Source organism: Crocuta crocuta, unplaced genomic scaffold (genome assembly GCF_008692635.1).
Source record: "Crocuta crocuta isolate KB4526 unplaced genomic scaffold, BGI_CrCroc_1.0 scaffold118, whole genome shotgun sequence".
Classification (NCBI taxonomy): Eukaryota; Metazoa; Chordata; class Mammalia; order Carnivora; family Hyaenidae; genus Crocuta; species Crocuta crocuta.
Window position 1 is genome coordinate 6,364,638 of NW_027551558.1, and position 27,823 is coordinate 6,392,460.

General features: G+C 40.5%; 1 protein-coding gene across 1 annotated transcript in view; it reads left to right on the top strand.

Moving 5' to 3' along the window:
• The window catches only part of LONRF2 (LON peptidase N-terminal domain and ring finger 2), a 33,927-nt gene extending 26,276 nt beyond the window's left edge, over window positions 1-7,651 (top strand). Inside the window, exons 9-11 of the mRNA XM_077749321.1 lie at window positions 2,987-3,149; window positions 5,629-5,778; window positions 7,457-7,651. Of these exons, the coding sequence (XP_077605447.1) occupies window positions 2,987-3,149; window positions 5,629-5,778; window positions 7,457-7,651 (508 nt within the window). The remainder of the gene's footprint in view (window positions 1-2,986; window positions 3,150-5,628; window positions 5,779-7,456) is intronic.
• The last annotated feature ends 20,172 nt before the right edge of the window (window positions 7,652-27,823 follow it).

The window sequence follows — 27,823 nt, forward strand, 5'->3', positions numbered from 1 at the left end:
GAGTTCAAGCCCTGCATTGAGCTCTGCGCTGAGCATGAAGCCTACTTGTAGGTAGGTAGGTAGGTAGGTAGGTAAGTACATACATACATACTTACATACATATGTATATATATCTTCTGTGAAACCTCCATCTATATAGGCAAATTTCAGTCTTATAAAAACCCACAGCTTTTAGTTTTGACCCCTCCTTATTTTACATCATTTGTGTAGGGAAGGTGTTCCAAATCGGCAGGCAGCTCCTTTCCATGGGCTGCTCTGGGGACTCTGGGTCCTTCCCATCTGTTGGCTTCCTTATCCCCTAGGACTTTGTCATTACTGCGTGGTCATGATGAGGCCTATACATGTAAGTTCTAGCCAGTAGAAGAGGCACAGTTGCTCTGAAAGGATTCTGGAGAAAAGGAGTTCTCATCACTATTGTTCACACCTACTGCAAAGGAGGCTGGGAAATGTAGCCCATCCATGTGCTCAGGAAGAAAGGGAGAATGGATACCTAGGACCATCTACTAGCTTCCATCATATATACCTAGGAACTGATCTTTTTAAAGATATTTAGAGGACCTTTGTGGAAAAAAATTCTATAGCTTTATTGAAAAATATTCAAGAAGACCTAAATAAACAGAGAGAAATACCATATCCATGGATGGATGCATAGATTCAATGTCATAGTAGAAATGCCAATTTTACTTAAATTAGTCTCTAAATCTAAAGTAGTTTCAGTCAACATTCCAAGTGGGCTTTTTCATGGACTTGTTCAAGCTGACTTTAGAATTATTATGGAAAACCAGATAGTTTTGAGGAAATCAGCTGAACAGGATGGGAGAACACTCCGGTAATAAACTTGTAAGCCCTAGTAGACCATTGAGACAGAATATGGAGATAAGAAAGAGATCCACTCATACGTGGACCCCATATTTAGATGTAATTATGTGAGAAAAAGCAAGCTGCTCATTAAAAAAATTTTTTTAACATTTATTTATTTTTGAGAGACAGAGGCAGAGCATGAGCAGGGGAGGGGTTGAGAGAGAGGGAGATAGAGAATCTTAAACAGGCTTCAGGCTCTGAGCTGTTTGTTAGTACAGAGCCTGATGTGGAGCACAAACTCACAAGCCATGAGATTGTGACCTGAGCTGAAGTTGGATGCTCAACTAACTGAGCTACCCATGTGCCCCAAGAAGTTGCTCATTTTTAAAACGTGCTGAGAAAATTAGTTGGCAGTCCGAATGTGGGAAAATAATCTCTTCTCTGCCTGGCACTGTACACACAAGTTAACACATGTTATTTATATTCTCAGTGTGAAAAACAATACATAAAAATTTTAAGAGAAAACGTTGTAGACAATAATTAGGAAAAGTTTTTTTTACACAAGGTGCTGAGAACACAGAGCATAGAGGAAGAGATTAATAAATTTGAACATATTAAAATTTGATTCCTCAAAATCAGCAAAAGCAAAATGATAAAACATCCAGAAGTTCTACTTCCACTGAGGATATAGAACACTAAGAAAAGCATTACTCCAGATAAAATATAGATATGAGTCTCTTGAACCTTGCTCTGATGAGCAGAGGTTGCTCAGGGGAGTGAGGAAAGGCAAGTCTCTCTAGGGAGAGAGTAGACAAAAGCATGGCTCACCTGTGGCAGAGCCCACGAGAGGGAGACTGCACATTTGTGTAGGAGGAATTCAGCTAGTTTTTTGGAACCACATTATAATGGCCTCGTGTGGACAAGCATGAGAGTCCAGAAAACCCTGGGAGTTGCAAGTGCAAGGGGAGTTTGCATCCACTCACAAATGCTTGTCCACAGACAAAACAGGATGGCTCATTGGAGAGGCAGATTCTGCAGCTGAGATGAGCTTTGGAGGAGCTGGTGTTTGAAGACATTTGTCTGCTGATAGCTGGGGCAGCAAGTCCTCTCTTGAATGGGATCTTCAGGGCATCTCCGCCCATGCCACAGCTATGGATAAGATAGCCCTGCTAGATAAACAGGAAGAGATAATTTTATTAGAGATTCAAGTAGAGGTGTCCAGCCTTACAGGCATGTGACTTGGGAACCATCACTCATTGTTAGTTTGAAGGTATGTAGTAAAGTTGTTCGTTCACTTTAAAATTGGGTAGCCTCGGGTTCAGATCTTGGCTCTAAATCTTACTGTGGCCTTATAGAAGTTGTGTGATTTTTCTAAGCTTTCCTGTTTTTGTGCTTGAATGGGCACATATTATAAACTGCTCCTTGTAGTGCATGACACGTAGTAAGCACAATCAGTATCCTCAGGATATAGATGACAATTCAAAAGGATGAGAGCGAGTAAAGTTACATGGGAGAGCTTTGGAGCGAGGACCCCATTGTTGGTGGCTCCGGTGTTTAAGGGACATGAGGAGGAGCCAAACTGTGAAGGGCTGCACTGGTCAGGGAGGACAGCTGAGAGCAGCAGTGGATGTTAGGTCCGTTACAAGTGAGTAGAGGATAGAAGCACCAGATAGGGTCATGCCAGAGTCATTTGTGACTTCCACTAGGGTTGTTTCAGTGGAATGGTGGGGTACTGAGGCCTGATGGGGAGTTAGGAGATGGAGGCAGTGATTGTAGACGACTTCCCATAGTCAGTTGAGGAGGACAGAGTTGGCCAGCATCAGTAGAAGTGGGAGAGGAGGGAGCAGAATCTGTGAGTGGCACGAGGCTCCGGGCATACTTTGTGCTCTCTGTACCCCCTGCTGGTGCCCTGGCCAAGGGGGCTGAGGATCCTGTCTTTCTCCACCTCTTAGGTCCTTCCGAAGCACTAGCTCGTTTCAACTGCTGAGGCACAAGGGCTCTTTCCCCTCCAGCCCTCTCTCAGTGGCCCTTGCACACCAGTATATTTCACATTTAACAGAAGAAATCATCTACAGGTGTCTCTTAGAGAAAACAAGCTTGCTGGTTCCACGTGGGACACCATTTGTTTTGTTTGGACCTCCTGCGTTTTAAAAATCATGGTTATTTCTCCCACCCGTCCTGTCAGAATTTCGGAGTACGGCTGCATGCTGGAGATTAAGGACGTCAGAACGTTCCCCGATGGGAGTTCAGTTGTGGATGCCATTGGAATCAGTCGGTTCAGAGTTCTAAGCCATCGTCACAGAGACGGCTATAACACAGCCGACATTGAATATCTCGAAGATGAAAAGGTGAGGTTTGTTTTCCGGTGTGTATTTAGAGAGCCATCGAGTCAATACTGTATACTTGCCCAGGTCACACAGCCTTGGCGCACCTCCTCAGCTGTGCTGCTACTGCCCAGAAGCAGCATATTGTAGACAATATGTAAATGAGTTGGCATGACTGGTTTCCAATAAAATGCTACTTACATAGACATGCAATGAACAGGATTTAATCTGTGAGTAGTCCATCCTTTTCTGGACACTGATACTAGGTCAGAATGAGATATAAAAAATAGCACTTAAAAATACCTTCTAAAGCTATATAGAAAAGGTTTGGCTCTCTTACCCATTAAGAATTATTTATATGCCTAATACAAATATCAGAGCCCATGTTTTGACTGGTTAACAAAATGGTTTGAAGGGATTCTCAAAAAGATGTGTACAGAGATATCTGTAGCAGTCTTACTTACCATCAACAGGGGAATGGATAAACAAATTGTAGTACATTTACACAGTGGAATACTACTTGGCAATAAAAAGGAAGGAACCCCTGACACACAGAACAATGTGGAAGAATCTCCTAGATCTCTCAACGAACACATCTCTCAACATCACGTTAAGCCGGGGAAGCCAGACACACAACCACATGTGCTGAGTGCTTCCATTCATATACTTCCAAGACCACGCATCACCTGTCTCTGGTTATGGAGGGCAGCGACAGGCTGGGGGTGAGGGTGGCGTAGCTGACTAGAGAGCAGGTGGAGGGCCACTGTGGGCCATGGAAATGTTCTCTGTCCTGTTAAAGATGGTGATTCCACTGGTGTGTATGGCTGACAAAACGCTGAGCCAACCATTGAGATCTATGACTTTCTGTATGTAAATTATCCTGCAACAAAAACATTAGAGCTATTTAGAAGGAGGAAATCCTTGGAATTACTGTATCCCTCTTTTGAACTCTTTGGTTCACATCTAGAGCCATGGTGAGTGAGCATCTTTAGCTGTCTGACATCACACTGGAAGTCACTCTGGGGACAGTGCTGTACATTTGTGACGCCCATGAATAGACCCACACCCGCACTGCCAGCACTGCCCCTTTGTCACTGCTGTTTCTGGTCATCCTAGGCACAGGGCAACACAGTGCAGAGGAGCCAAGGGCAGCAAGTCAACCCCAACATCTCAGGAGCAGGGAGTGGTTTTAAAGGATGGGATTGAATGTGATTGTTCTCTGTTGCCCGGATAACAATTCCAATGGAAGAGTTGACTGACTGCTGTGGATGGCAGTTTTTAGTGGTGTATATATTTATTTCAAAGCAAGAGGGTTGCCTGGGTGGCTCAGTCAGTTAAGCACTCGACTTCAGCTGAGGTCATGATCTCACGGTTCGTGGGTTCAAGTCCAGTGTCGGGCTCTGTGCTGACAGCTAGCTCAGAGCTTGGAGCCTGCTTCAGATTCTGTATCTCCCTCTCTTTCTGACCCTCCCCTGCTCATGCTGTGTTTGTGTGTCTCTCTCTCTGTCTCTCTCAGAAATAAATAAAAACATTTAAAAAAAAAAAAACAAAGCAAGAGCTTACGTAGCTACAGCATGAGATAATTTTGGTGTTTTTTTTTTTTAAAGAAAACCCTCTACTACATAGGAATATTTGATTAGTATAAATCAAATTGAGAATGGTTGTGTGCATTATCATCTAATTTCTCAGTTTACCCTAGTGTACAGAGATTCTGGAATTTTATAACCAGAAAGGACCTGCATGGTTTATGCCCATTTTGTAGATGAGAAAACTCTACGCCCAGGAGGTTGTGTGACCAGCTCATGAGAATCAGCAGTGAAGCCAGAAAAAACCTGGGTCACTTGGTCCCCAGCCCAAACTTTTCCCACTCAGGTGTTCCTCAGTAGGGGTAGGACATACTTAAAATAATGACCTGCCAGTGAGATAGGCACCCAACAGGAAAGCGGTAAATCTAAGGTTTCAGGACTTACTCCTGCATAAGGCTAATACAGTGAGTGCACTGTAGCTATAACATTTTTTTGGAATATAGTTTGGTGATTTGGAATACAATTTTTTAAATGTCTCATTCTTTGACTTGGCAATTCTGCTTTTAGGAAACTATCCTGAAGGAATGACAGCCCCTTCTATCACCACTACTGACAAAAAACAAACTGCTTCCGCATATTTACATTACTGTGTAATATTAAAATCTATTTATCTTAATGATGGAGTAAATTATAGTGTATCTCCAATATAGGACTATATGTAGCCATTGAAAATGATTCATAGTTTATTTTGTTAAGAGAAAAATCAAGATGTTATAGATAGGTGGGGTAGATAGGTCTTCACTGTATAAAAAAAAGTACAAATTTCTGTGTTGAGCGCATGTCATGTTTATAGAACACTGATAAATTATTTGAATAATAAATGTCCTGGGTCCACTTACCAAATGCAGTAGATAATCACTGTATTTCATGTGTTAGTAATGAATTGCTAAAATGGTCATCCCTCTTTCTTTAATCAGGTGGAAGGTCCAGAGTATGAAGAACTTACCAGTCTTCATGATTCAGTTTATCAGCAGTCAGTTTCCTGGTTTACTTCACTTCAGGATCACATGAAAGAACAAATCTTAAGCCATTTTGGATTGATGCCAGACAGGGAATCTGAGCCTCAAGTATGTTCTCCTTACTTCTTTTAGAATGCTATTATTTCCTGCTATGATGCATTAAGATGCATTATTCTGATGTGTTAAGATGCAAATATTCTGGAAAATTTGCCAGGGCTGTGCTATATACTCCATTGTGATCACTTATGAACCAGTTCATTTATCGACAGCCCAAAGAATCACCTCATGTAGTAGCATGTGCCTTTTGGAGCAAGACAACCAATGCTTTTTGATTAACACTGCAGGAAGGTAATTTCTTTTCATCAAAATTAAATTTATTCTGATTGGCTGTCAGCTTTGGTACTTTTACTTCTCTCACCCACTGTTTAAATCAACTGTTTCAGTCCTATGATTTAGATAGTAATAATTTGTGTATATTGGCACAAACACTCCATATTTTGCCATACTATTGCCTTGGGCCTAATCAACAGGTGTTGAATGAATGCAGAGAAAATCTTACTCCGCAGATTAGGAGCCTTCCTTGCCCTCTACCCAGTCATGCTTTCTCTGGTGCTCTGCAAGAGTGCTTCAGTGAACTTGGGTCTTCACACAGTGTGATGCTTCAGGCTGGGAAGCAGTTCTAAGGGCACATTGAGTCCTCTCCTCCTCCTCCCCCGGGTTACAGAGCCAGGCAGGGATGGCTTAGGCTTATGACTGAGAGTATATCATTCCTTCTGTACAAACTCACCTGTCTTGTGGAGAAAGCGAGGGTTCTGGGACCAGCCGTCAGCAGGTTTGGGGGAAGATGAAACGTCCTTTGTATTTTTCCCATCCGTTGTTACATTCTTTTACTATCTCGCTCAAGGACTTCTGTATTTTACCCCGACCTGAGTTATGTCTTTTCCAAACTCAGGACCATCATTTAAGCCAAAAATTGCTTCATTGTTACTCCTAATCTTTGAATAGAAGCTTCTGCATCCTAAGCTAAGGTGACTCCAGAGTCCACCTTCTCTAGTTCCCAGTTGGATTCTCTATTCTTTGGGAGTAGGGTTGGAGGAGAATCCAAGACGAGAAGCAGGGAGGCCTGCATATCTTGGTTCTTAATGCTAGGAATACTAAAAACAACTTATGACTAGCTTTTGCTTAGAGCTCAATCCAAAAGTGCCAGTTGGGTTCTATGAAATAAAGGCTATCAGGTAGCAGAATAATTCTTATATATTTAATTCATGATGACTCCGATCTAAATATAATTAACAATAATTCATATATAGATGTTTCAAATACATGTGCACATTAATCACATGGATATTATTAAAAGCTTTATTATAATACTTAGACTTGTACACCTACTGATGGCCTTCCTAATATTGAGCTTTCTATAGTATATATAAAACTTAAAAAAAAATAACACAGAACATTGGAAAGTAGAGGTAAAATTTATGGTCCCCTCTTCTGACTGGTATATACTCCCAACAAGAACTTTGAGAGAACAGAAGCAATTAATTCATGGAATTTCCCCATGGAAGATGCTTCTCTTTGCAGGCTTTACATTTTGTGAATTCTCTCACATTTAAATTTGTAACAGAAACTTTGTATCTCAAGGGCTGTATGGATGGAAAGTAGACCTAAAATAGAAGGTGGCATTTAATTCTTGCTCGCACCTTGTTGGTGAAACAAAAGGACAGTATTGGGGGAAGAGTCTTGTATTTTAGGTGAAAATTTTCTTTCCCTTTCATTTCTCTTGCAGAGTAACCCCAGTGGTCCCGCGTGGTCCTGGTGGATCCTGGCAGTTTTACCACTAGAACGCAAGGCTCAGCTGGCTATTCTTGGCATGATCTCACTGAAAGAGCGTCTGCTTGCCATTCGACGGATATTAGTCATCATCACGCGTAAGATGAATAGTCGGCAGGAGCTGGTTAATAGCAGGGAGAGAAATAATTGATTTTTTCTCCCTGTCAAGGTTTCTGGAAGCCCTTGTACTTTTATGAGGAATACTAGACGTGGACAAGTAGCATCCCATTCATCATGCTTTGTAACATGCTTGTTGAGGGTTACAAAATGGAACACTTACCAAATATTGTCTCCTACTCAAATGTTAAAAGTCTGTGCCCGGCGGAACCTGACTGGGTACAAGGTTAGCCTGAAGTTTGAATGGAGCCCATGGTTCAATAACAACCTAAGAAAATCTCTTTGAAGCATACGCTCTAGTGTGCAATTCACTAACAGCAGGAAACACCACAGATGGTTGACAAGCGGTTTAGGTTTTGGAAGAAAGAAGGACTGCCTCCCTGGTAAAGTATCTCGCTACACCAGATGGGAACAGCATGCTCTGGTGGCTAGACGGTATGTGGGGAACCACATTTTTATCTGGAAGCAGATTTCTCAGAGCACAGGCTAACTGAAAATGCGCTTCAGCTTTGTGTGTCACTGTGAAGTTGTCTGTGAAATTGAGGAATCCAACTGTTGTCCAGTGCAGGAGCCAAAATTAGTCCTTACCCAAGAAGTAGTAGCTACCAAATAGAACTGTGTCGCGTGTCCCGTAGTAGTTCAGATCTCGTACATTGCATGTGGTAATCAGGTGAACATCAGAATACATGAAGGTGTACCTTGGATATAGAAAAATCTGACAACAGTATAGTTGATTTGAGAATATATATTTACACACACTCGATAAAGAGTGAGCACAAGTTCACTAAAACTGTATGTGTATTGGAATGTCAAACATATGACCAAACTAGTACAAAAACTCCCTTGAAAGCATAACCCTGTCTCATTAATTTGGTGGATACTAAACGTGTAGGAAATAGTCCTCTTCCTGCTAGGATTTGCATTGGAAATTAGGCCTCTCAGTAAATCTGAGTTCACCATCCATCCACTCATATATGAGTGGATTAAAAGCCTGCTATGGAATGGGACTCTATTTCTTCTAGGAAAACCTATCAGGACAGGATGCAAGAAGAGGGGGATGGGCATGGGATGTAAATCTTTGGCAAGTTTTTCCTCTATCTTCAACCTAAAAATTGTCTCTGTGTCTTTTGAAAAGAAGTTTTAAAAATGATCAGACCCAGTGTTACCTATTAAAGAACAGTGCATTACAACTGTAACCTCTAATGCCTATTGGTAGTATTAATTGGAATAACCATGTGAACTAAGATACTGAATCGTTCGCACTGGCCTAACCAGTTGGTGCACTGAGTTGGCTTTTTGGGCCATGGATGCTCCTAACTGAAAGACGACAAGAACCAGACCAGAGAATAAATCATAGCTGTAAGTTTTGCTTTTTTCATTTAAGGTGTATCATATTTGAGTTTTAACAGATATATTGCATAACGTCAGATGTTTATCAATCCATCAAACATTATATTAGAAGCTTTAAAATTGTATTTTTTTAATTGTATTGGTTTTCAGTAGCTAACGTTCAGTTTCATTAGGGAGTGAGAAAATATTCTTATTGCATAATTTAGTCATAAAGAGAAAATGTGAAAGTATTTCCAGTCAGACGTTTCTGGTACCTCGCTTATTGAAAATCTTAAATCTCATCTTGAACATGGTTTAAAGGCAATTTGGCCAAGTGATTTCTAAAATATGTTATTGATTCATGTGTTAATGATAGTATGCAACATTCTTAGGCATTGTATCCTAATCTGATCATCTAAAAGAAAGCAAAACTGTATCTAGTATGCCGGAGGACCTTCCTTAGAAATGGCTCCAAAAAATGGGTATGCATTGACCATTCTCTTTTTTTTGGAGAATCTTTCCTACCTAAAAATCATATCATTGTTGTTTCCATTTGGGAGTGTATGAAATAACCACAGTGTGATCCTAGTTTCTGCAGAAGCCTTCCTGAAGTTAAGTCTCTGTGCTCAGAGTACCAGGGCTTTTCCTGTCCCCATGTGGCTTTCTCAAACTTACTCCTGAAATGTCGTAACTGACACAGATCTCTGATCAGAATCAGTACGTTATTGCTTCCTGATTCTGTCTGCCTCTTTCTCAATTGTCACCTTTTTCCTAGTGCTCTTATGTAAAAGACTATTTAACAGTTATGGTGTAGATAGAGCAGCAAACATTTTTGTTGTTTTTGTCTTTTGACACCCAAGGGAATCGACTGTGACTGCTTCATGCTCTGTCCAGCATCTTACCTCCCTTCCCAGAGCAGAGCAGGAGTAGATGGGCACTTCTTGAGCACTTAGATGACATTCTTTATCAGGAAGTCAGACCAAAGAAATAAGACCTCAAGTCATATTATGAGGGAGGCTTCCTTTCATAAACTTAAAAAAGGAAACTCTAAATTCTAGTTTGTTACAAATTTAGCTAAAACAGAATAGCTTTGCCCCTTCCCCTGACCTCTTTTCTGTCATGGAGATGTCTTTTCTAATATTTCTAAGAAAATAAGCTTCCATTCAGAGTCAGAACATTCAAGTTTAATTTTACTGAAAATGTTCCAACACTAATGGTCTAGTTCTACATCAGAATAAAAGCAGAATCTACTTAGAGTACTAATAACAGGGTGGGGGAGTAATTTTTCTTCTTTAAATATAGTAATTGAAGTACATTCTATACACTCTGTTAGGTACTTTTCCATTTCACTCTCCTAAGTGGCTTGACTCATAATTCCATCCCTGCCTACGTCTCTGATACACAACTGATATCCTGACAGGCAGTACTCTGAAAGCTCAGATCTTTAGGGTACCACATTCCCTACGTGTCCTCATCTTCAGAATTGAAAGTCAAATACTTTTTAAAGTTCCACATTTAAAAAAATTAAAATTTAAATTAAAACCACAATAAGTATTAGCTGATTCATGTGTTGAATTTTGGAGTGTTATCCCATTTTTATAACCACAGTGAAGTCCTTTCTTCTCTTAAGCATCACCGTGACTCCCCGACCTCCCAAACCAAAAAGCACCAAGACTGTTTAAAAGTTGTATTTCAACTATTAACATACATCAAATCTTACTACAGGACTTTTGAATCATCAAGGAACAAAATAGATGGTAGAGTTACCATGAACTATGATATTATCATTTTGTCATAAAATTATTTGAAAATTGGTAGTTGCTGTAATCAATACTCCTTTGCCTGACCTAGCTGTATCACAAAGAAGTCACTATGATTTTTTAGGTTGATTTTTTAAAGTACTCCTCTATTTCTCCTTTTCTCCTTTTGTGTTTTCTCCCACCACTTAAATTACTTTGTAGTTACCCCTCTTTAAAATTTAGATGCTATTTATCAAATGATGTGACAGATATGAAGAAGAAACAGCATTAGGAGGAAAAAGAAATGTGTATGATTTTTGTTCGTTTGTTCAAGGCATAGGGTTTATTTCTTCTAAATATCCTTATGAAACAGGGTACAGGGGTTTCTGTCTCCCATTTTCAACCTCAATAGCAGCGGCAGCTTGAAGAAAGAAGTTCTTTCTCTGTAACTCTACCCATACTAAAAGACCCTGTGCTGATTCTAGCTTTCGTCACAACCCAAAACCAGGGAGGCTAGATCTGGAGGAGTAGGGTGAGCTGTGTCAGCCACACATGGGAAAAATTGAACCCTTAATGTTGCCCAATATCACCTTGTCCCTACTGGCACTAATGCTTCATTCTGAGCTATTGACTTCTGACTTGTAGGAGAAGGTTTTTCTGCCTTTGCAACTCCTCACCTTCACCTTAACTTTGGCCTCTCGATTGCTAAAAAAAATTACCAGTATCTGCTGAATCCTGTCAAGTAGCTTTTAGTAGTAGGTCTGCTTTTAGGTGAATATTAGCATATTGAATATTAGAATTTTGGAGTAGCATAAACTTTTGAGGAAATTAAAGTGTTACCACTAAAGGTGGACCATTTGGGGACATTAGTTCTGACTTGTGGCCAAGTCTTAATTTCTAAAGGTGACTGGGTGACAGTGCAGGGAGGTCCATGCCATTGAAAGACAAGTTTGTTGTTACTCATATTTCCACTAGAAATGAGAGGCATGCACTCAGGGCCACGGGAAAGCACCAGAGCCAGAAGGCAGTAGCAGGAGTGAGGGGAAAACATGGGGGAGAGCCTTTATTGTGCTTCTGTGGGAAACACCAGACAAGGCAGGGGAAACAGCTTCGGATTGTCTAGTTTGGATGATTGTGATTGGCTCTGGTCTATAAGAGTGGGATCTACTTGTCTGGTATTGAGCCCTGGGTGATTAAGGCAAGGACTCTTCTCCCAGACAAAGGGGATGGCTCAGAATATGGACTCTGGATTGGTTGGTTCTCATATGAAAGGCATGCTTTCTTGTGGACCGTTTGCTGTCTCTCACTGGCCAGCCCAGGAGGGGCAGTCTCCTCAGCCAATGAGGCCCCAGAGATTTCAAAATGCCATAGTCTTTTTAAACAATGATTAGTACAATTGGTCCGCTGATGTTTTGACATCATATTAAGGAAACTTCAGGGTGATGACAATGCAGACATTAAAGAATAAGGCATAAGTTACCTTAAACAGCATATAAAGCATTTTATTATGAGAGTAGAAAGAAGCATAGGCCCATGCCATAAGGAGTCCTTGAGGCCAGTCTGTAACTAAGGTTCCCACTTATAGGCCTCAGTCAGGATCATCGATCTGGAACTTTGGGGGGCCTTCAACACTATCTTGGTGGAATTGTAAAGTGTATAAAAAGTATCAGTGTGATAATATCTCGATGTATTTCTCTAGTCAAGATGGCAGGCCCATCAGTTACGCTATTGGAGGGTATGATAATTTTGTAAGTACATTAATGGTTAAGCAGGTATGTGTGTGTAACCAAGGAAAAGGAGTGTTACAGTTGGAGATACGGGGCAGGGGATGGTGTTGGGAAGCTGGAGAGGGCAGTAGAAGGCAGCAGTGGAGAGAGAGTGGTCCTCTCCCCGAGACTGGAGGGGTTGGCAGAGACAAGGCAGGTGCTTCCTGGGGAAAGGAATAATCACCATTAATTTATGGAATAGTGTACAGATAGTAACCTCCATCAGATTTCAGTTTAGGCAGGGGAGTGTCGGGGTATATGTTTTGGCAGAGAGCAGGGAATAGATCAGGGTAATGCAGTAAACAGGCAGCAAGCTCAGAAACATAATAGAATCCCTGATATTTGAAGGAAGAGAAGTAAACATGTCCTGGGTTTAATTTGTGACTTAGCAAAGGCAGTCTGTGGGCATAAGTTCTAGTGTCCAGGGTGGAGTTGTCTCCAGTGGCAAGCTTGTGGTCTGGGCAATGAGCTTCCGGGCCAGAGTGCTGCTGTCTGTGGTTTGGGACTTGGGATATCCATTTTAAGTAGGTACCCGCTCAGGTTGATGTGGATCTCAATGTTTGCTATGTTTGTTTGAAACAGTGGTTTACTTCAGGTGTCTGCAAACCAGTGAAAACATCCAGATCAATAGTAATAAGACCAACCGTCAGAAGAATGGTGGGAAACTCCACCTGGAAGAGTTTTGGGTTTTGATTTTTTGTTTAGATTCACTTGGCTCCCTTTTCAGTTGAGCACCTGCCTGGCCTATGGGAATGTGTGTGATTAATGGATCCCAAGAAAGCATGTGCCCTCACTCTAGCCTCTAGGCCTTGTGGGATGGGGCAAAGATAGAAACCTTAATAAAGGGAGGGGGAAACATTGTTAAAGGGCCTAACATACATAATGAGTTTTTAATATACATGAAAACAACACATATCCCCCTCTATTTTATTTTGTTTTATTATTTTTGAGAGAGAAAGTGTGTGTGTGGGTGTGTGTGTGAGAGAGAGAGAGAGAGAGAGTAGGGGAGGGGAAAGAGGGAGATAAAGAGAGAATCTTAAGCAGGCTCCACACTCAGTGCAGAGCCTGATGCAGGGCTTTTTCTCATGAGCTTGAGATCATGACCTGATGCGAAATCAAGAGTCAGATGTTCAACTGACTCAACCACCCAGGCACTCTTTTTCCCCTTGAATAGAGGAAAGTGCAATCAGAAAAAATTTTCCTCAACTATATTGAGGAAAATGGACAAATATAATTATATATGTTCAAAGTGTGTAACATGATGATTTGTTATACATACACACTGAGATAATTAACACATCCATCACCTCACATAGTTAACCTTGTGTATGTGTGTGTGATAAGAATGCTTAACATCTACTCTCAGCAACTTTTAAGAACACAATACCGTATAATTTAGCCCCTGTGCTGTACATTAGAGTCTCAGAGCTTACTCTTCTTATAACTCAAAGTTTGTACCCTTTGACTTACATCCCCCCACTTCCCCCTCTTCTCAGCCTCTAGCAACCACAATTCTATTCCTTATTTCTATGAAATCAGCTTTTTCAAGATTCCATATACAGTGATATCATAAGTATTTATCTTTTTATGTCTGGTTTATTTTCACTTAGTGTAATGCCCTCTGTGTTCTTCCTATTTGTGACAAATGCCAAGATTTCCTTCCTTTTAAGGCAGAATAATACTCCACTGTGTGTGTGTGTGTGTGTGTGTGTGTGAGAGAGAGAGAGAGAGAGAGAGAGAGAGAGAGAGAGAGATTATCCAGTCATCCTTTGAAAGACATTTAGGTTGTTTCCATATCTTGGCTATTGTGTGAATAAGCTGCAGTGAACCTGGGAATACAGCTATTTCTTCAAAATACTGATTTCATTCCTTATAGGATTTCATTTTATTTCCCAAATGGTTTAAAAATACATTTTCCCATTCTATAGATTGCCTTTCCAATGTATTAATTGCTCTCTTGCTATGCAGAAGCACTTTAATTTGATGTGGTCCTACTTGTTTCTTTCATTGCTCAGTGTTTGGGCATCTTATCCAAAAAGAAATCATTGCTAATACCAGTATCAAGGAGCTACTTCTCTTGTCCCCCACCCCCCCAGGAGTTTTACAGTTTCAGCTCTTACATTTAAGTCTTTAATCCATTTTGAGTTAATTTTTTAAGTTTTTTTTTTTCTTTTGAGAGAGTGAGAACACAAGGATAGGGCAGAGAGAGGGAGGGAGAGAGAGAATCCCAAGCAGGTTCCACATTGTCATTGCAGAGCCCAATGTAGGACTCGAATCCACAAACTGTGAGATCATGACCTGAGCCAAAATCAAGAGTTGAATGCTTAACCAACTAAGCCATCCAGGAGGCCCTTTTTTGAGTTAATTTTTATAGGTATAAGATAGCTGTCAGTTTCATTATTTTGCATGTAAATATCCAATTTTCCCAGCACCATTTTTTGAAGAGACCATCATTTACTCATTGTGTTTTCTTGGCACCCTTGTCAGGATTAGTGGACTATATCTGCATAGGTTTATTTTGGGGCTGCCTGTTCTTTTCTACTGGTCTGTGTGCTTTTTTATGCCAGTATGACACTTTCTTGATTATTATAACTTTGTAATGTAGGTTGAAATCAGTAAGTGTGACGCTACCAACTTTATTCATCCTACTCAAGATTGTTTTGGCTGTTGGGGTCTTTTGTGGTTCCCTATAAATTTTAGGATTTTTTTCTACTTCTGTAAAAAAATACTATTGGAATTTTTTTTAATTTTTTTAAATCTTTTATTTATTTCTAGGAGAGAGAGAGAGAGAGACAGCGTGAGCAGGGGAGGGTCAGAGAGAGAGAGAGTGACAGACTCTGAAACAGGCTCCAGGCTCTGAGCTGGCAGTCAGCACAGAGCCCGACACGGGGCTCGAACCCACGAACCGCGAGATCATGATCTAAGCGAAAGTCGGACGCTTAACCGACTAAGCCACCCAGGCGCCCCTACTTTGGAATTTTGATAGGGACCACATTGAACCTGTAGATAACTTGGGGTGGTGTGGACATTGTAACAGTCTCAGTTCTTCCAATCTAAGAACATAGGATGTCTTTCATTTATTTGTGTCTTCAGTTTCTTTTATCAGTGTCTCTTAGTTTTCAGTGTATGGGTCTTTCATCTCCTGCAGTAAACTTATTTCTTTGTATTTTTTTGATGCAATTATAAATGAGATTTTTAATATTTTTCTTTATGATAGTGTATAAAAATGCAGCCAATTTTTATATATTGATTTCATATCCTGCACCTTTACTGAATTCATTGATTAGTTCTAACAGTTTTTGGTGGGATCTTTGGGGTTTTCTGTTTATAAGAGTTAATTTTACTTCTTCCTTTCTGGTTTGAATGTCTTTTATTTCTAGGATTTCCAGTACTGTCTTTAATAAAAATGGTGAATCCTTAGTTTGTTTGTGACCTTAGAGGAATGGCTTTTAACTTTTTGCTGTGAAGTATGATGTTAGCTATGGGCTTATCATACCTAGCCTTTATGACATTGAGAAACATTCATTCTACACCTAATTTGTTGAGAGTTTTTGTCATTAAATGGTATTGAATTTTGTCATATACTTTTTCTGCACTATTGAAAAGATCATATGTGTTTTATCCTTCATTCTGTTAATGTGGGGTCACATTAATTGATTTGTATATGTTGATTCTTCCTTGCATCACAGGGGTAAATCCATTGCAGTGATGATGTATAATCTTTTTAATGTGCTCTTGAATTTGGATTATGAGTATTTAGTTGAGGATTTTGTGAATCTGTCTTTATCGGGGATATTGGCTTTAGTTGAGGATTTTGTGAATCTGTCTTTATTGGGGATATTGGCCTGTAATATTCTTTTCTTATAGTAAGTGTCCTTGCCTGGTTTTGTATCATAGTAATGATGGCCTTGTAAAGTAAGCTTGGAAGTGCTCCCTCTTCCATTTTTGAGATGGTTTGAGAAGGATTAGTATTACTTGTTTAAATGATTGGTAGAATTTGCATGTGAAACCATCTGTTTCTACGTTTTTCCTTTTAAAAAAGTTTTGATTACTGATTCAGTCTCCTTGCTTGTTACTGACACTCTCATATTTTCTATTACTTCATGATTCAGTCTTGGTAAATTGTATATTTCTTTGAATCTGTCCATTTCTTCTAAGTCCTCTCATTTGTTGACATAGATGTTCAGAGAATTCTCTTAAGAGCCTTTGTATTTCTGTGGTATCATTTGTAATGTCTCCTCTTTTGTTTATCACATACTTGAATCATCTCACTTATTAGTCTGGCTAAAGGGTTGTCAATTTTATTTTTAAAAACAATGCTTTACTTCATTGATCTTTTCTGTTGTCTTTGTAGTGTCTATTTTATTTACTTTCCGTTCTAATTTTTATTATTTCCTTCCTTTTGCAAACTTTGGACTTAGTTCTCCTTTTCCTAGTTCCTTAAAGTTTTAAAGTTTATTTCTTTTTTTCTTAATGTAGGCATTTATCTCTGTATTCTTCCCTCTTTAGAACTGCTTTTGCTGCATCCCATGTTTTGGTATGCTATGTTTCCATTTTCTTTTGTCTCCAGATAAACTCTTTCGATTTCTTTTTTGATTCATTGATTGTTCAGAAGTATGCTGTTTAATTCCTACATATTTGTGAATATTGTGGCTTTCCTTCTGTTATTGATTTCTAGCTTCATATCATTGTGCTTAGAAAAGATACTTGATACATCTTTTAAATTTATTAAGACTTGCTTTGTGACCTTTATATGATCTGTCCTAGAGAATGTTCCATGTGCACATGAGAAGAATGTATATTTTGCTGCTGTTAGGTAGAATATTCAGTATATGTCTGTTAGATCCTTTTGGTATATACTTCAAGTCCATTGTTTTCTAACTGATTTTCTCTCTAGATGATATCCTTGATGAAAGTGGGGTTGAAGTCGCCTACTATTACTGTACTGCTGTCTGCTTCTGACTTCAGATCTGTTAATAATTGTTCATTGTATTCAGGTGCCCTGATATATGGTATCTGTATATGTGCAGTTGTTATATCCGCTTGATGAATTGATCCCTTTATCTTTATATAATGATCTTTTTTATCTCTTGTTACAACTTTTGACTTAAAGTCTATTTTGTTCGACTTTAAGTATAGTTACCTCTACTCTCTTTTGGTTTCTCTTTGCATGGAATATGTTTTTCTGTGTCTTCACTTTTAGCCTATGTATGTTTTTAAAGCTTAATTGAGTCCTTATGGGCAGCATATAGTTGGGTCTTATATTTTTAAATCTTTAGCCACTCTGTGTCATTTAACTGAAGAATTTAAACCGTTTACCTTAGAATAATTATTGATAGGCAGTGACTTACTATCACCATTTTGTGAATTATTTTCTGATTTGTAGCATTTGTTCCTTTTTTTCTTCTGTTGTCTGTCTTTCTAAATTAATGGTTTTTATAGTGATATGCTTTGAATTTTTTTCTCTTTATCATTGGTGTATCTGTTAATAGGTTTTTGCTTAATGATTTCCATGAGGCTTTCATAATACATCTTATAGTTTTAATAGTCTATTTTAAGCTAATAAAAAGTAAATTTTAATTGCACAAAACATTTACTTGTTTCCTACATTTTTATATTGTTGATGTCACAATTTCTATCTTTTTATATTATGTGTCCATTAACAAAATATTGTGGCCATAGTTATTTTTAACATTTTTGTCTTTTAACCTAGATACTAGAGTTGAAGTACTTTGCACTCTACCATTACAACATTAGGGTATTTTGAACTTGAATATATATTTATCTTACCAGTGGTTTTTATATTTTTATATGTTTTCATATTACTAATTAGCATCCTTTAGTTTTAGTTTGAAGAACTTCTTTGGCATTTCTTGTAAGTCAGGTCCAGTAGTGATGAATTCCCTCAGCTTTTGTGTATCTGAGAAAGTTATCTCTCCTTCCTTTCTTAAGGACAGCTTTGCTGGAAAAGCATTCTTGCTTGGCAGGTTTTTTCTTAGAGAACTCTGAATACATCATCCCATTCTCTCCTGGTCTGCAAGGTTTCTGCAGAGCAATCTGCTGATAGGCTTATGGGGCTTCTGTGTATGCAGTGAGTTTTGTTTTTCTCTTTGGCTTTTTTCAAAATTCTCCTCTGCCTTTGATTTTTGAAAGTTTCATTATAAAATGTGTCTCAGTGAAGATCTCTTTAAGTTGAATCTATTTGAGCTTCATATGCCTGAACGATTCATATCTCTCTTCCAATTTGGGAAGTTTTCTTCCATTATTTCTTTAAATGGTTTTCTCTTTCTTTTTTTCTTTGTGTGACATTCGTAATATGAATAATTTTTTGCTTGATGATGTCCCATAACACACAGGTTTTCTTCACTCTTTCTTTCTTTCTTTCTTTCTTTCTTTCTTTCTTTCTCTCTCTCTCTCTCTCTCTCTCTCTTCCTTCCTTTCTTCCTTCCTTCCTTCCTTCTTTCCTTCCTTCCTTCCTTCCTTCCTTCCTTTCTTTTAGCCACTGATTGGATATCAGTGCTCTGTCTTTAAGTTTGAAGATTCTTTCTTCAACTTGTTGAGGCTGATATTGAAGCTCTCTGTTGTATTTTTCATTTAATTTATTGTATTCTTCACAGTATTGTATTCTAGAATTTCTGTGTAGTTCTTTTTTTCTGATTTCTAATTTTTGTTGAACTCTTTGTTTTGTTCATGCATTATTTTTTCCTGAGTTCAGTGAGTTGTTTATCTATGTTTTCTTGAATTTCACTGAGCTTTTTAAACATAATTATTCTGAGTTTTTTTTTCAGGTAACTTGTAGAGTTCCAATTCTTTGGGGTCAGTTGCTGGAAAGTTAATTGTGTTCCTCTTGTCATGTCATGTCTCCTTGCTTTTTCATGTTTCTAGTGGGTTTTACATTGATGTCTGAGCATTTGAGGGAGAATTCACCTCCTCTAAGCTTTTCAGACTGGCTTTGGTAGGGAAAGACTTTCATCTGAAGGTGGGCTGTGAGTGAGGGCACTGGCTTAATAGGATGCATTTTCTTGTGGGGAGGGTACAGTGACATAGTCTCCATGCAGGTCTGTTAATTTTTTCAAGTTTTAAAATCTTTTAATGTTTATTCATTTTTGAGCGTGAGAGAACACTAGCAGTGAAGGAACAGAGAGAAAGAGGGAGACAAAGAACCCAAAGCAGGCTACGTGCTGTCAGTGCAAAGCCCGATGTGGGGCTCAGACCTATGAACTGTGAGATCATGACATGAGCTGAAGTCACATGCTCCCCTGACTGAGCCACCCAGGTGCCCCCATAGAGGTCTGTTAGATGAGGTCAGTGTTAATAAAGACTGTGGGGATCGTTAGTGGCCAAGACTGTGCAAGACTTGCTGGTGGCAGTGGCACCTAGGACTACTGGAGTCCTTGGTGGTGAAGGTTGCTAGAGCTCTCCTGTTCTGTTTTGTTGCCCATGGAAGAAAGTTCTAGCTGAGAGCATCCCTCCCGCATCAAGTCAGGACACTGATAGTCAGTGGAGCTGGGGTCCAGGTTCATTGCATGCAGAACTACCATGGTGCCTGGGTTCTGAGGCACAGGTGCACCCGCTGCAGCTGCGATACCCATGATGAGGTACTGGCATTTGCAGATCTGCCATGGGACCAGGGTCTGGAGCTTGCTGCATGACTTGGGCTCTAGGAGCAGGGGATACAGTAGTGGCACAGACCCTAGGATGGCAGAGTGCAGCGGTGGTCTGGGCCTCGGGGGTGGTGGCCAGCATCCATCAGCACACCCTGGGGGTAGTGTGTCAAAGCTCCAACTCTGAGTCCAGGGGGCAGGAGGAAGAGCAACAGCAGCTTGGCCAGTAGTTATGCTGGATCAAAGCTCCAACTAAGGACCAGGGGGGACACAGAACTGCAGTGGCATGGCCTGATGATAGCAGGGCAGAACTGTGACTTAGGACCTAGGGACAAGGTGTGGAGCAGCCGCACCTCTGCCCCAGTAATGGTGGGTTAAAGCCCCAATTAGAACCCTGGGGTCACACACAGAGCTGCAACAACACAAGCTTGTGACTAGGCTGTGACTTAGGACCTCGGGGGCAGGTCTCATCACAGGGACCACTCCAGTCCCAGGAAGAAGACCCTGTGCAGCTCCCTTAGCTGGGTTCAGCACCAGTGAAGACTGTCTGGTCCTCAGTAATAAAGGCTGCAAATGCCCACTACTGGGGGGCACTGCTCTCCTTTTCCTGTGGAGTGACATCCTCTGAGGGGATCCCCCTTAGTGCTTAGCTGCTTTGGACTGAGATTGGGGCGGTGAATATAAAATGCTTCCTGCACTTTTCTTTTTTTTAATTAAAAAAATTTTTTAATGTTTATTTTTAAGAGAGAGAGACAAAGTGCGAGTTGGGGAGGGGCAGAGAGAGGGAGACACAGAATCTGAAGCAGGCTCCAGGCTCTGAGCTGTCAGCACAGAACCCGATGCGAGGCTCCAACCCATGAACCGTAAGATCATGACCTGGGCCGAAGTTGGATGCTTAACCAACTGAGCCACCCAGGCACCCCTTCCTACACTTTTCTTAGTGGCCACTCTCAGGTTTTGACCTCTGCAGGATTGTTGCTGCTGTTTTTTTTGTAGTCCAGAGCTATTCCCACTGGCATGGAGTTATTTGTTGCTTTTGTTGTTTTTTTGTGGGTAGAGAGTAGCATTGGGCCTACCTACCCATCAACTCACCAAATATTTGTGGCGGGGGGGAGTTTTTAAAAGTTTGTATGAGGAGCGAGTCAGCCAAGAGGCCCTGAATTTAAGAGACATTGATGCCTGGGGCACGATTGGGGCCATCAAAAGATCTGTTTGCTAGACTTGACTTTGTAAAGGTATTTGAGGACATCATTATTTCTTAAACTGGTTATCTGGAACCTAACAGAGTCACGTAAGTTCTTTTGAACATGTTTTCCAAAAGCCCGGCATTGCATATTCTGAGAAGTGACATGTATGTCTTGGTTACTATCGAAAATGCCTGTAACCCCAAGGGGAGTAACAACTGTCCTGGCAAGGGCTTATGCTGTGGGTCTAGTGTGTGTGTGTGTGTGTGTGTGTGTGTGTGTGTGTGTGTGAGATTTGTGTTTTAGATAGCTGTGAGGAAGACGATTCCCAGAGATTTTTATCCCAAAAGGGACAGCCCTTAGGCAATGGCAGCAGTTGTGATATTTGCCGAGCAGAGAATCCAGCGCTCAATATGACTGCCTACAGTTTGGCTGGTTTTGCTGACCGTTGGGGTCCCATCCTTTTAGAGACATCCTGGCTAAGAGACAGAAAGTTGCAGTGTTCAACTGAGCGCCATCATTTTTATGATGGTGGGCAGTGTTACGCATGTGGTCTATGAATCTTAACTGCTGTTCACTCAGTTAATCCCAAGGGCTTCTCAGGTAGCCAGGGAGTCTGGGGAGCGTGACCTCTTCTGGCACAGTGGCATCTGGCAAAGAATTAAGGGCAGGGGAGCCCACCCTCTCTTGTAGCTGAACTGTGTCAAAGAGTCCAGGTTTGGCTCTATCCTGTATCAGGAAAACCTCAATACTCATGAGACCATGTGGGGTGCTAGTTTCATGACTCAAGGCACCTGGATACAGAGATACAACCCAGGGTCTGTGAGAGCCTCTGTTTTCAGGAGAGTCCGGTATGTGGACAGTCATTTGTTTAATGGTACATAGCATGAAACCGAGAGACTCAGTTTTTTGCATCTATAGCTTTTGGCCACTTATAGCCACATCAGTGGTCCAGAGATGCCAGGAGACCTGAGAAGAGGTGAGAAGAGGTGGCCAGCATCTCTTGAGTGAAGGAGTCTCTGAGGGCAGTGCCTGTTGATGTTAATTTGATCAGATTTCAGAGGTTTTTTAAAGGAGCCCCATTTTAGGGGACTGATTTGTAAGTAGCAGCATCCATGAGATTAAGGACAATTTGTAAATGAGGACTATTTACATTATATTTCAGAAGACTGGTTCAGAACCCCTAAAATACTGAAAGATGTTGGGCTCATGTGTCACTTGGTGAGTGTGTCAGGTGAGTCTCCTTGGAGCAAGGATGGCATCATTGTGATGCCATGCCTGTGTTCCTGAAGAAGATGGGTGCAGCAAAGATCTTGTCTGTAAAGCTGCTGAGGTGCCCCCACAGGGAGCCTGGAGAAGATGGGTACATCCCTTTGAGGTGGAGGCAAAGTGTGCCTGAGAGACTGTTTAAGTAGGTGCTGAGCAGAGCATACTAGCCGTCTGTAGGAGCAAAATATTTACCAATCACTGATAGAATAGAATTAGTAATTTTAAGAATATTGGATATTGGTCATGAGGACCCTAATACAATAGGACCATAGCAACAAGGCTGTATTAATCACCATGAGGGACGCTTTATGTTTCCCGGGTTTAAGAACTGGCATATTTGGGCTGTAAAAATGGAGAAGCTTTTGAGATAATCACCCCTTTGTGAATTAGGTTATATAGAATACATTTTAATTCCTTTCTTTTTATGTTTGTTTATTTTTGAGAGAGCATGAGCTAGGGAGGGGAAGAGAGAGAGGAAGACAGAGGATCCCAAGTGGACTTTGCACTGACAGCAGTGAGCCAGATGTGGGGCTCGAACTCATGAACCATGAGATCATTACCTGAGCCAAAGTCAGACACTCAACTGACTGAGCCACCCGGCAGCCAGCCCCTAGAATAAATTTAATAAATTTTAATTCTTGAAAGGCCTTATTAACTTAACGTTGGGCCAGATAAACTATTTTAAAAGAGAGGGTGGATCATGGAGTCCCATTTTTATCAATCTAATTTGTAAGTGACAAAGACTTACTGTAATTTAGTTTATTACTCATTATGTTAGAGTATCTACACCAGACATGCGGTATTTTAGGGGAGTGGGTACTATCACTCAGGAGACTGAGACAAGGCTACATTTACAGTGAGACATATCTGTGTGTTTCTAGATGTTTTTCTGTTTTCTATGTGGTTACTTTTTTTTCAGATTATAGGAGGTACAATGTCTAAACTTGGTAGAATCCCCAGGTATAACTATAGTTTAAGCCCCAGTATTGACTAAGTCAAGTTTTGTTAATTAGTGCGTTTTAGCAAAATGTTCAAGGTAATTTAGAACCTAGTTTGTAGAGGCACAAAAACCAATGAAAATTTTCTCTTTTGGCTATATAAATCTTTTAGTATATGAATTTTAATATATATTTTCTTCATATATGATTATTCTACATAATTTGTTATATAAAATGTTGTTATATAATTTGTTGTTGTATCCAAGAGAGCAGTGGTGGAAGCATCCTGAGTGTGTGAGCACGTAGTTTGTCTTTTTAACATTTATGTATTTATTTTGAGAGAGGGAGAGTGGGGGAGGGGCAGAGAAAGTGGGAAAGAGAGAATCCCAAGCGGGCTCCACACTGCCAGTGCAGAGCTCGGTGTGGGGCTTGAACCCATGAACATGAGATCTTGAAGTGAAACCAAGAGTCAGAGGCTTAACCAAGTGAGCCACCCAGGGACCTCTGTGAGCACATAGTTTTAAAGAGGAGTCTCAGAGCACATTGACAGGCACGAGTGTCCAGACACAGCAGCCAGGGGATTTATAATCTCGGATGAGCTGAGAACCTTCCTCACATCCTAATGGGAGCGGGAACCAGACTACACCTTTTCTTTGTCCTTTCTCTTCTCTCTCTCTCTCTTTTTTTTTTTTTACTTTATTTATTTATTTATTTATTTATTTATTTATTTTTAATAGTTTACTGTCAAGTTGGTTTCCATATAACACCCAGTGCTACATGCTTCCTCACAAGTTCCCTCCTCCATGCCCATCACCCCCCTTGCCTTCCCCCCCACCCCCATCAGTCCTCAGTTTGTTCTCAGGCTTAAAGAGTCTCTCATGGTTTACCTCCCTCCCTCTCCCCCACTATTTTCCTCCCATCTTCTCCCCCACGGTCCTCTGTTAAGCTCCTCCTAATCCTCCTATACGAGCAAACATATGGTAGCTGTCCCTCTCTGCCTGACTTATTTCGCTCAGCATAACAGCCTCAAGGTCCATCCATGTTGGTACACATGGCCAGATTTCATTCTTTCTCATTGCCATGTAGTATTCCATCGTATAGATAAACCACATCTTCTTGATCCATTCATTAGCTGATGGACACTTAGGCTCTTTCCATGTTTTAGCTATTGTGGAGAGTGCTACTATGAACATTGGAGTCCATGTGCCCCTATGCATCAGCACTCCTGTATCCCTTGGGTAAATTCCTAGCAGTGCTATTGCTGGGTCATAGGGGAGTTCTATTGTTAGTTTTTTGAGGAACCTCCACACTGTTTTCCAGAGGGGCTGTACCAGTTTACATTCCCACGAACAGAAACGGAGGGTGCCTGTTTTTCCACATCCTTGCCAGCATCTAGAGTCTTCTGATTGGCCCATTTTAGCCCCTCTGACCGGTGTGAGGTGGTATCTCAGTGTGGTTTTCATTTGTATTTCCCTGATGAGGAGGGATGCTGAGCATCGTTTCATGTGTCTGTTGGCCATCTGGATGTCCTCTTTGGAGAAGTGTCTGTTCATATCTTCTGCCCATTTCTTCACTGGGTTCTTTGTTTTTCAGGTGTGGAGTTTGGTGAGTTCCTTATAGATTTTGAATATTAACCCTTTATCTGATATGTCATTTGCAACTATCTCTTCCCATTCCGTCAGTTGCCTATTAGTTTTATGGGTTGTTTCCTTTGCTGTGCAGAAGATTTTAATCTTGATGAGGTACCAATAGTTCATTTTTGTTCTTGATTCCCTTGCCTTTGGGGATGTGTCAAGTAAGAAATTGCTGCAGTTGAGGTCAAAGAGGTTGTTTCCGCCTTTCTCCTCTAGGGTTTTAATGATTTCCTGTCTCACGTTCAGGTCCTTTATCCATTTTGAGTTTATTTTTCTGTATGGTGTGAGAAAATGATCTAGTTTCATTCTTCATGTTGCTGTCCAGTTCTCCGAGCACCATCTGTTAAAGAGGCTGTCTTTTTTCCATTGGATATTCTTTCCTGCTTGGTCAGAGATTAGTTGGCTGTACACATTTGGCTCCAATTCTGAGTTCTGTATTCTATTCCATTGGTCTATGTGTCTGTTTTTGTGCCCATACCATACTGTCTTGATGATGACAGCTTTGTAGTAGAGGCTAAAGTCTGGGATGATGATGCCTCCTGTTTTGGTTTTCTTCTTCAATATTACTTAGGCTATTCGGAATCTTTTGTGGTTCCATACAAATTTAAGGATAGTTTGTTCTAGTTTTGAGAAGTATGCTGGTACAATTTTTATTGGGATTGCATTGAATGTGTAGATTGCTTTGGATGCTAATGACATTTTAACTATATTTATTCTTCCAATCCATGATCATGGAGTGTTTTTCCATTTCTTTGTGTCTTCTTCAATTTCCTTCATAAATTTTCTATAGTTTTCATCATACAGATCTCTTATATCTTTGGTTAGGTTTANTTGTTGATGTGATGTATCACATCGTTTGATTTGCGAGTACTGGACTCACCCTTTAACCCAGGAATGAACCCACTTGATCTTGGTGGATAATTCTTTTTATATGCTGTTGAATTCAATTTGAAAGTATCTTGTTGAGGATTTTTGCTTTTGTATTCATCAAGGATACTGTCCTGTAGTTCTCTTTTTTTGCTGGGTCTCTGTCTGGCTTGGGAATCAAAGTGATGCTGGCTTCATAAAATGAGTCTGGAAGTTTTCCTTCAATTTCTGTTTTTTGGANCTAATTTTTATTATTTCTCTTCTTCTACTGGATTTGGATGCTCCTGTTGCTCTCCATCTAGTTGCTTTAGGTGTGCTTTTTCTAATTTCTTGAAATAGTCCTGGAGTGCAATGTACTTTCCTCTTAGGACTGCCTTTGTCGCACTCCATAGAGTTTGGATTGTTGTATTTTCATTTTCATTTGTTTCCATATANGTGCTTATTGATAAGAGTGCTTCTGTTTGTCATTGTTTTATGTATTTAGGTGCTTCCATATTTGGTGTGTAGACATTTATAATTGTTAGCTCTTCCTGAAGGATAGACCCTATAGTTATTATATCATGCCCTTCTTCATCTCTTGTTATTGTCTTTAATTTAAAGTCCAGTTTGTCTGATATAAGTATAGCTACTCCAGATTTCTTTTGATTTCCAGTAGCATGATATATATTTCTCCATNCATCGTTTTGAGCAGTTCATTAGCTGTCAGTGCTTCTTGGAATTTCTTTGGAGGAGAGCTCTTTCGTTTCGTCATTTTAGTTAGCTTTCTGTCTCTTGTTAGTTTTAAAGACTTGTTATGCTCCCTGCACCTGTGAGCGCTGCTCTATCCAAGAAGACTCTTTGACTGTCAAGGGCCTATCCTTTCAGAGAGTGTTTTTTGAATGGTATCTCTTGGTCTCTCTTGTTGAGACCTTGGTTATTTTATTTTCCTACTCGTAGTGGTATTTGGGACTCTCCACCATGTGTACTTTGGCTTATTTCTTGAGGTAGCCCTGGAGAAGAAAACAGACAGACACACAGGGAGCAGAGGCACACAAACATACAGACAAATCCAACTAACATGCAAACTGAGAGGGAAAACGAAAAAGTTAGGAGATAAGACGGAGGTGGGAAGGCGAATAATAGAAAATAAAAAAATACATAAAAAGGTCAAAAAGAAGAAAAGAAAAGGAAAAAAGAAGAAAACCGATGGATAAAGAATGGTTTAAAGCATATAACCGGATTTCCCAGCTACAATTAAATAGCTGGGTGTATGCAGTGCTGGTTGAAGAGCATAGAGAAAGAGAAGACAGGGCGTGGATGAGACAAAATTGGAAATAGAATGACAGGCAGAAGGGATAAGAAGCTTTTCTCAAAAAGCTAAAGGGTGGAATATGGTTGGAGGGGTGAGAGAAGGACGCTGGTTTTATCCAGAGAAACTATATAGTCTAATTAGTCCTGAGAGAAAGAGATGAAAAGGTCAGTAGGTGTAGAATTTACATCTACAGAAGGGACTAAATGTGACTGTTTAAGCAAGCCAGTGACCAGAGTTAATCGGGTCAGTGTTCCGGGGAAAAAAAGAAAAAGAAAAAAAAAAGGAGGAGGCAGCTCTCTAGCAGGGATGGGCGTGGTGTGATCCAACGCGTCAGGCAGGAGCTCTGCCTTGGAGGTTGTGGGGAGGAGAGTGGCGGCGCTCCAGTCCCTTCTTGAACCAAGCGCTGAGCCTCGCTTTTTTGGGTGTGTAAACTCCCTGTGCCGGGGGCACAGCCAAAGTGGGTCTCGCTCTTTAACTCAGGCCAGGCTTAGTTTCCAAATCCCAGTCCGCGTGCCCCACTGAAATTGCCTTAGACACAACCTCGCAGGCAATCCGCTCGGGGCAATTCCAAGCCTCATGCGTAGC